Source organism: Rhinopithecus bieti, unplaced genomic scaffold (assembly GCF_001698545.2).
Source record: "Rhinopithecus bieti isolate Rb0 unplaced genomic scaffold, ASM169854v2 scaffold_16773, whole genome shotgun sequence".
Taxonomy (NCBI): Eukaryota; Metazoa; Chordata; class Mammalia; order Primates; family Cercopithecidae; genus Rhinopithecus; species Rhinopithecus bieti.
The window spans coordinates 364885-374952 of NW_016808848.1; the positions used below are offsets into that span (position 1 = coordinate 364885).

A 10068-nucleotide genomic window follows, 5' to 3' on the forward strand; every position below is an offset into this window, starting at 1 on the left:
CTTCCTTTCCTCCCTCCCTCCTCCCTCCCTCCCTCCCTCTCTCTGTGTTCCACAGTATGCAGAGATATCAGAGAGCATGGCCACTTTTATGGTTCTTTATGTTGCTGGACTATGCACAGAAATATTGAACAGACACATAGCACCAGCAGCAAATAAATATTTACATGGTACTTTATCATCTACAAATCACTACATATGTTTCCTCATCAGTCCTGGAGACAGCCCAAGGAGGCCGGTGTCCTTACATTTACTTCGTCTGGCTGGCACGGGTGCACAGTCTAGGGAGGGGAGCATGGTGCCCAGGTCACACGGTGGTGGGCAGTGGGGGGAGACTCTAAACCCAGGCTTCCTGGCCTCTTTCTCTTCACCTCTCTGCAGCACTGTGCCATGCAGAGGCGGCTCCTCTCAGCCCTGCCAGGATTGGAGGCGGTGGTTTTTGTTGTCACTGTCGTCATTCCTATTTCCTGCCTGAAGGCTATGAGGTGATCCTTCAAAGGGGTGCCCTTAGCATTGCTTTGGGCATCTCAAGGCCAAGTAGTTTTCCTCCAGTCTTTACTAGTTCCTTCTCCTCTGTAAATGGCCGGATTCTAAACATTTCTTGGTTGTTGCAGGGGCCTGGACCACCTCACTTTACATATAGGGAAGCCCAGGCTCAGAGTTGGGCAGTGATGCCTGACTTCCGGACCAGCACCGCTTCTGCTCTGCTGTTAGATATCGGCGGGGAGGGCAGGGGGGTAAGGCAGGTATGGAGTTTGTCAGAGGCAGGCAGATCTCGGCTGTTAGGAAGGGCATCATCCAAGAAACTGAAGCCTGAGGGTGGCTCACAGAAGGTGAATCAACCAGAACAATCTCTAAAGACTGGGGCATTGATTTAGTCATGAAAAAGAGCCTTTATGTCTCAGGCACCGTGTATTGACCATTCAGAATCACTCTGTGCCTCACGTTGTGCTCTGAGCATGTCATACATTATAGTCATTCATTTAATCCTTACGAAAGCCGCTGAAGTCAGTTTCAGTTTATAGATGAGGAAACCAAGGCTCAGAGAAGTTGAGGAACTCACCCAAGGACTCCAGCTGCCTCAGTGTAACTAACCCACAGCACATAAAGGAGAGGCAGGTGGTACTGTGAGAGCTCCTGGCTTGGAGTCAGGGCTGAGAAGATATCCCTGAGGGAGTGGCAAAGCAGCTGAGACCTGAAGCAAGAGTGGAAACCAGTAGAAAAGTGCGGAGCAGGCAGAGGTAGGCACACATGCAAAGGCCCTGTGGTGAGGTGTGCAGTGTGTTTGAAGAATAAAGGAATGACTGGAGCACAGAGCAAGAGACATGAGATGTGGGGAGGCCCAAGGGACAGAGCAAGGCCCCCAAGGTGGTAAAGGATGACGCCGTCAAGTAAGGGAAAGGCCTTTGGGGAGGAGAGGTGGCTGAGGGATGGCGGGGCGGTGAAGGGCTGTGGCCCAGGCGTTAGAGGAACCTTTCACCACCTGGCCTCCAGAGGCCAGATGTGTGAACCAAGGAAAGGGTGGAGTGGGGAAAATCCAAGCTTAAGCCAGTTAAGGAAGAAGGACAGAAAAGGCTCTTGGAGGCAGGGCCAGTGAGAGGACAGGCCGGGAGCTGATGCCACCAGATGGCAACTGCTAATGCTTCCAGAACCTCCCCTCTGCCCTCTGTGACTGTGGCCTCCTTGGCCCAGGATCACAAAAAGCAGACAGACTGGGCTAGTTTGCAAACCTTAGGAAACTTAACTGACATCATCAGAGTGAATGATGTGACATCTTGAGCCCATCCCGATAGAGGACATTGTTCTTAAAGTTTATACAGACTAGAGCCTTTTTTCAGTTTCCTCTCAAATTCATCCCCCTTTCCCCCCATTCCCTGTTCTATGACAGTCTGCATCCTATACTAAGCAGGCCCCATCAGGAGAAGCAGAAGGGACAGCTGTTAGTGGTTCTGCTTCGGGGCCTAGCTCACCAGCTCCCAACCAAGAAGCCCAGGTGCCTGTGACATGCCAGGCCAAGAGCACCACTCAGTCCCACCCATGTCACTCCAGCAGGCAGCATCCACCCTGCAAAGTCAGGCAGTTCCACACAGTAATAGGTACAAGGAGAAGGAGCCGATCTGAACCACCTCCCTGGAGAAAGACCCTGTTATTCAAGAGTAAATAGTACCAGAGAAAGTCCTCTGAAAGTGAGGACCATGTATCATCATGAGTCATCGAGAAAAGGCATGTTTAGGAGAAGTATAATAGTACAAAAGCAAATTTAACTTCTGCTGCATTATTCTAAGTTAGCACTGCAACTGCGTGCTGATTCTCAGATGTGCAAAGACCTCCTCAGGCCAAAGGTGGCTTCCAAGAGCCAGTTCACTGCGCTTACAGCCTTCAGATGCTCTGGGCCTTGGCTCTTCTAGACTGGACTTGCCTAACCTTGACATCAAGCATTCCTGCCTCTTTGGTTTTGCTATAGGGCATGAATTTCTCTTTGTAACATTCATACTTTTTCTTTTGCAACGCAAGCTTGGCCAACCAAGAGAGAGTACCCATTATGGCTCTCGTGCTCTGTACACATTGGAGAGCCTAGAGAAGGACACATGAGATGGGGAGGCCCAGCTTTCCTTCCCTGCAATGTCTTTCTAGCTGTGGCCCACAGCACACTGGTGGGTTTTAGAATCCATTTAATGGGGCATGAGTAGCACATTTTAGGAAATAGAATAGAAAATAGCAACATGCTTTTGCAGATAGAAAGGACAAAATGTTTCAGTTATATATGTTTACATGAAAACAGGGTGTGATATAAAATGCATATTTTACACAATCAATAAGATTGAGCATTTTGGCCTAAAATTTTTTTGAGTATTAACCAAACACCTGCCTCATAATATAATAACATCAGCAAGTCTTATTAGGCATAGTAATATTAGCAAAGCTTGTGGACTCTCAGCCTGCAAGCCACGTCACTTGCAGATGAACCCACCCCAGTACTGGAATTGTAATGTGTGCTCGAGTCTGCTCATTAAGTTTGTTAGCTTTGGGTGAGTTATATATTGGAGGTTTACCAGAAGTGAGGAGTTAGTTGGTCCTAAGTCATTGTTTCTTTCTGTTGCCCTTTTTTGTGGTTGTCACTGCAGTGCATATGATTTTATTAAATTTACACAGTACCAAAATGGTGAAAATAATTTCTTTAAGAAATCACAATCCAATCGCTCAGAGGCCAACACTGTTCACCTTTGGGCAGATTACTCTGCAGTGTTTTGTGTCCTTTTTCTTTGTTTTTTCTTTTTTAAAGAGATGGGGTCTTCCTGTGTTACCCAGGCTGGCCTCAAACTCCTGGCCTCAAAGGATCTTCCCACCTCAGTCTCTTGAGTAGCTTGGATTATGAGCACGCATCACCACACCCTTAAATTTTTTTAAAAATATCACTGAGATAAATTTGGGTCTGTAATTTTGTCTCCTGCTTTCTTTAATATGAAATATATGCAGCTACTCATGTCATTAAGAACTCTTTTTCATATAAATTTGCATAGATGTGCTAAAATTAATTTTTAAAAAATTCCTACCTGTTGGTTATGTAGATTTTCAAACTTTGTATAAATGGTGCTGCAATGGACAGCTTTGTGTCTAAGGCCTTCTAATCATCTCCTCACAGTAGATGTCTGAAAGTGGAAATACTGAATCAAAGAGTCAGAATCAAGGTATATGTATATCTGAATAACTTTCTGGAAAGAGCCAGTGAGCAGTTCCACTGGCTGTGAGTGTGTGAGAGTTTGTTGTTCGTTTCACTGCAGCTTTGCCAGTATTACATCAGTTTGTTTTTTAATCTTTATTAATTTGATAGGCAAAAAAAGGTACCTTGTTTTAATTTGCATTTTTTGAAATACTAGATAGGTGAACCTTTTTTCTACGTGTAATGGCTGTTTTTTTTTTCCTTTTGAGAGTTATCAGGCAGGTCCTTTAAAACTCAGGGGTTTTTAAAGGGCAATTATCGTTATCATCTTCAATCAGTTGTAGATGCAGGAAACAATTATGGTTTTAATCATCTGCAGCTCCCTCCTAAGGTTAGCAGGCAGTGAGGGCCGGAACCCTGTCTTGCCCTGACCTCATTTCTCAGGCAATTAAGGCTAAGGTGGTGTTTAATAATAAAATTGTTGTCAACCCTTCCATTTACACTTCAGCCCTCTGCAGTTTGCACAGTGCCACCCCATTCATTATCTCAGGGTGAGCTTCAGTGCAGCCCTGGCAGGTCACATTATCCCCATTTTACAGATACTTAGCGGAAAAGGGGTGGGCCTGGGATGCTGGCGCTAATCAGTGGTAGAGTGGGGATTCCAGATGCTCTGACTTGGCATCCAATGCTCTGTCATACCCTCCAGCCTTTGGATTGTGTTGATGGAATCTGGAGGGCATTTTTCCAGCTTATTTAAAATTGTTTGGATGGGTTGGGATGAAGGGAGAATCTTACTGTCCTCTTGAGTCTAGGAGGCCTCATCAGCACAAGACGTGTCTATGTGGGGGTCTGGAGAGGGGCCCCTCTGGCCTATGGGGAGCCCATGAAATGAAAGTAAGTTTGAAGTCTGGGCTCATTCAGTGGATTTTCCCCCCTTTTCACTCTTAGTAGAGAACAATCTACCAGAGATGATACATTTTTAATTTAATTTACATTTTGACCATATTTATTAATTTTTAAAAATATGTTTAATCCGCTGCTGCCCTCTGAGGATACGACCTGTCTGCTTCCAGCTACCCACACAAGGTCTGATGGGGAAATGTGCTAAAATTAATTTTTAAAAATTTCCTACCTGTTGCTTATACAGATTTTCAAACTGCTGCAATGGACAGCTTTGTGTCTGAGGCCTTCTGACAAATCCCATAGCCATCACATGAGGGACTGTTATCATCCCTGTTTTGTAGATGAGGAAACCAAGGCCCAGGGAGATGAAGTATCTTGCTCAGGGTGACCCTGCTAGCAAATGGGAGAAATGGGCTCTAAACCTAGACTGTGACAGGGTCTCGCTCTGTTGCCCAGGCTGGACTTGACCTCCTGGGCTCAAGTGATCCTCCCACCTCAGTCTCCAAGTAGCTGGGACTACAGGTGCATGCCACCATGCCCAGCCCAGTCTCTGTTCTTTCTTGTTGTTGTTGTTTTTAATTTTTTATTTCCATAGATTATTGGGGAACAGATGGTGTTTAGTTACATGAGTAAGTTCTTTAGTGGTGGTTTGTGAGATTTTGGTGCACCCATCACCCAAGCAGTGTACACTGCACCCTATATGTAGTCTTTTATCCCTCACCCCCTTCCCATCCTTTCCTCCTCTATCCCCCAAAGTCCATTGTGTCATTCTTAATGCCTTTGCATTCTCCTAGCTTAGCTCCTACTTACACGTGAGAACATACGATGTTTGGTTACTTCAGTCCTGAGTTACTTCACTTAGAATAATAGTCTCCAGTCTCATCCAGGTCACTGCAAATGCCATTAATTCATCCCTTTTTATGGCTGTGTAGTATTCCATCATATATATATATGTGTGTGTGTGTGTGTATACACACACACACACACACACACACACACCACAGTTTCTTTATCCACTCGATTGATGGGCATTTGGGTTGGTTCCACGATTTTGCAATTGTGAATTGTGCTGCTATAGACATGTGTGTGCAAGTATGTTTTTCATATAATGGCTTCTTTTCCTCTGGGTAGATACCCAGTGGTGGCATTGCTGGATCAAATGGTAGTTCTACTTTTAGTTCTATAAGGAATCTCCATACTGTTTTCCATAGTGGTGGTACTAGTTTATATTACCACCAGCAATGTAAAAGTGTTCCCTTTTCACCACCTCCATGCCAACATCTACTGTTTTTTTATTTTTTTTTGTTATGGCCATTCTTGCAGGAGTAAGGTGGTATCACATTATGGTTCTGATTTACATTTCCCTGATCATTAATGATGTTGAGCATTTTTTCATGTTTGTTGGCCATTTGCATATCTTCTTTTGAAAATTGTCTATTCATGTCCTTAGCCCACTTTTTGATGGGATTGTTCGTTTTTTTCTTGTTGATTTTTTTTTGAGTTCATTGTCGATTACGGATATTAGTCCTTTGTCAGATGTATAGATTGTCAAGATTTTTTTCCCACTCTATGGGTTGTCTTGTACTCTGCTGACTGTTCCTTTTGCCATGCAAAAGCTCTTTAGTTTAATTAAGTCCCAGCAATTTACCTTTGTTTTTATTGCATCTGCTTTTGGGTTCTTGGTCATGAAATCCTTGCCTAAGGGTTTCATGTAGAAGGGTTTTCCAATGTTACCTTCTAGAATTTTATAGTTTCAGGTCTTAGATTTAAATCCTTAATCCATCTTGAGTTGATTTTTGAATAAGGTGAGAGCTGAGGATCTAGTTTCATTCTCCTACATGCGGCTACATTGTTGAAAAAGGTGTCCTTTCCCCACTTTATGTTTCTGTTTGCTTTGTCAAAGGTCAGTTGGCTGTAAGTATTTGGGTTTATTTCTGGGTTCTCTATTCTGTTCCTTTGGTCTATATGCCTATTTTTATACCAGTACCATGCTGTTTTGGTGACTGTGGCCTTATAGTATAGTTTGAAATCAGGTAACGTGATGCCTCCAGATTTGTTCTTTTTGCTTAGTCTTGCTTTGGCTATGTGGGCTCTTTTTCAGTGCCATATGAATTTTGGAATTGTTTTTTCTAATTTTGTGAAGAATGATGGTGATATTTTGATGGGAATTGCATTGAATTTGTAGATTGCTTTTGGCAGTGTGGGCATTTTCACAATATTGATTCTTTCCATCCATGAGCATGGGATGTGTTTCCACTTGTTTGTGTCATCTATGATTTATTTCAGCAGGGTTTTCTAGTTTTCCTTGTAGAGGTTTTTCACCTCCTTGGTTAGGTATATTCCTAAGTGTTATATTTATTTATTTATTTATTTATTTATTTATTTATTTATTTATTTATTTTTTGAGGCGGAGTCTCGCTCTGTCGCCCGGACTGGAGTGCAGTGGNACTCTCATGCCAGGGCAGCAAGAGGCATCCAAGGTTTCAGGCCACCCACCCAGAGGCGGGTGGTGTGTGTAGCTTTACCATAACCAATTTTGATAGGATTCCAAATTATAATTTTGCTGAACATTGCTAATTTGGGACATATCTAGGTTCTCAAATTTGAGAAAGCCATAATTACTAGTCTGGCCAAGAGAAGGGCTCTTGATATCTATTTCTGTGATGACTCCAAAGCAATCAAACACCTTTCTTAGGTCACTCCGTTACAGTGGTGTCTAGGTTGCCCAAGAAAAGTGTCTGGTTAGTTCTGTGATGATCCTCGGGTGACATCTCATCCACTTTTCTGAAAGGAGCAGCATCTGCTCCAGCTCCCTCCCTTGGTTTAAGACTGTATGCTGGGTGCACTCTCTCATAGAATGAATAGTTTCGTTTTGTCTCCAGTCTCCAGGCAATGGTGGTGGAGGTGGAGGGGTTAGGTGGCCATGAGCCATCTGCTGCAGCCTAGTCTCTGTATCCCAAATCTGCGCCACCAGGGGAAGGTGATCTCTGGCCCCCACTGCCTCCAAGGGAGTGTGGGTGACCACCTACAGAGGCTCCCACCACTCTGGCTGATGGAGGATAAATCTTTGTCTAAAGGGGAGCAGTTGTGGGGCCGGTTCACATGCACAGCTTCTGTCTTCAGAGGCGGGTCAGAGAGCACCAGGCCACCTCTGAGTGCTTGGCCGCCCGCGCGTCCTCTGGGTGTGGGAAGTTCGCAAAGGCTACCGGCTCATCTCTGCTGCCAGAAACCGATAGGTGATTGATTTTGACCCTTACATCCCTGAAGCCTTTGAACTCATGAAACAGGCCGTCCTCCACTGCTTCCTCGCTCAGCTGGGACAGGAGCTGAGGAGGTGGCCCGGAGGAAAGTGACTCCACCCCTCCACCTGGGGAGCTGCTGAGTGACTCGACCCCGCCTGAGTAATTTTTGGTGCTGAGAAGCTGTAACTATGCAAGTGGCCACTGTAGCTGCCCCCACCGGTGTCATACTTGCGCCTGCTGTCTCGGCTGCTGGACTTGTACAGGTGGAGACTCTGCTGCCACTATTAGTCTTTCCACTGCTGCTCTCATTGGCCTATGTGCCTATTTTTATACCAGTACCATGCTGTTTTGGTGACTATGGCTTTATGGTATAGTTTGAAGTCAGATAATGTGATGCCTCCAGATTTGTTTCTTTCAGCAGTGTTTTGTAGTTTTCCTTGTAGAAGTCTTTCATCTCCTTTGTTAAGTGTATTCCAAAGTGTTATTTATTTATTTATTTATTTATTTATTTATTTATTTTTTGCAGCTATTATAAAAGGGGTTGAGTTCTTGATTCGATTCTCAGCTTGGTCGGTGTTGTATAGAAGAGCTACTGATTTGTGTATATTAATTTTGTATCTGGAAACTTTGCTGAATTCTTTTATCAGTTCTAGGAGCTTTCTGGAGCTGTCTTTAGGGTTTTCTAGGTAAACAATCATGTTATCAGCAAACAGCGACAGTTTGACTTCCTATCTGGTTGCTCTGGCTAGGACCCAGTCTCTGTTCTTAATCTCTGAGTATTGATGCCTCTGAGCCTGGTATGCAGTGATGATGTTTTCTGGGCTTAACGGAACATTCACATCCACGCTCTTTTCTCATCTGAAAATGTGTGTATAGGGGGCAGGGGGCGTTGTAGGAATAGAGTGAGAAGTGAATCTCTGTGAAGACAAATCTGGCAGCTTTTGGGCAAAGGGAAGCAAAGGCAGTTTAAACTCTTATCCTGTAGCAGAAGGAAACTGGGCTCCCATTGAATTTTCTGAAAATCTGAGGACTGGAAAGATGCACAGAGGCGCAGGAAAGGAGACCTCGAATCTGGGCCATGTGACTCGGGAAGAGTCAGTCCTGCCCCGGGCTCAGCCTCCCGCTCTGTCCAGGGGTTTGGGGTCCTGCATCCTGGGGCCTCTGCAGCATTGACAGGCTGTGATGGTGGGTGCTGGGGAGATTCTGACTCAGTATGTTTTTATTGAACTCGGTACTCTTTCAATTAGATAATTTATTTTCCCCAAGACGCCCATGGGTTTTTCAAGTATAGTTGAACATTAACAACACTGTGTCAATTGAATTAATGGTTAAAAGGTTTAATAAGACTTTCTGTGTCTGTTTTCAATTTCCTCCACAGGGACGCGAGAGACAAATTTTACAGGAAACCATTCACAACTTTCACTCTTCCTTTGAGAGCAGTGCCAGCAACACCAGGGCCCCTGGCAACAGCCCCTGTGCGTGATCCTCCTTCCTGCGGCCACCAGCGTGAGCTCTCTGAATCCCGGGACCCCTTCACATGGCCACGGCCCCAGCCCTGCCCCCGTCACACTGCTGTTGCTTAGTCACATTGTTCCCTTTGCTCAGGATGCCCGCTTCACGTCCACTGCATTCGTTGGTAGTACTTGTTGCTGCAACGAACTTCAACACACAGAGACAGATTCCCATGTAACAGTCCAGTGGGGGTGCTTCTGGTCGGCAGGTTGGGTCACTCAGTGATGCAGGCACTCAACTCCTTTCATCCTGTGCTCCGCCCTCCCTGGGAGCCTCAGAGTTTGCTTCTGGCTGGCAGCAAGGGAAAGGGACGATGGAGAAGGCACAGCTTCTTCTTACCTGCTTTGCTCTTAACTGACACACATCACTCCTGCTCATGTTCCCTTGGCTGCTGTTAGTCATGTGACCCCACCTGGATGCAGAGGAGGCCGGGATGTGCAGTCTCCACATAGTGGCTTCCCAGCAACAACTTTTGACTTAGATGGGGGGTATGTATTATGGTGAGAGGTTAGCCCTCCTGCCACATCGTCCCTTAAAACTTCTAAGTTGCCGGGCGCAGTGGCTCAAGCCTGTAATCCCAGCACTTTGGGAGGCCGAGACGGGCGGATCACGAGGTCAGGAGATCGAGCCCATCCTGGCTAACACTGTGAAACCCCGTCTCTACTAAAAAATACAAAAAAAAAACCTAGCCAGGTGAGGTGGAGGGCGCCTGTAGTCCCAGCTACTCAGGAAGCTGAGGCAGGAGAATGGCGT

At 45.3% G+C, this 10068-nt stretch overlaps 1 protein-coding gene across 4 annotated transcripts in view; it reads left to right on the top strand.

Moving 5' to 3' along the window:
* ANKS6 (ankyrin repeat and sterile alpha motif domain containing 6) overlaps nucleotides 1-10068 on the top strand; it is a 68207-nt gene that overhangs the window by 53822 nt on the left and 4317 nt on the right. For 2 of the 4 annotated variants that reach the window (XM_017887597.1, XM_017887598.1), the window contains exon 15: nucleotides 9182-9309. In XM_017887597.1, coding sequence (XP_017743086.1) covers nucleotides 9182-9286 — 105 coding nt within the window. In that variant the 3' untranslated portion in view covers nucleotides 9287-9309. The remainder of the gene's footprint in view (nucleotides 1-9181; nucleotides 9310-10068) is intronic. The other 2 variants (XM_017887595.1, XM_017887596.1) reach the window with 1 other exon arrangement.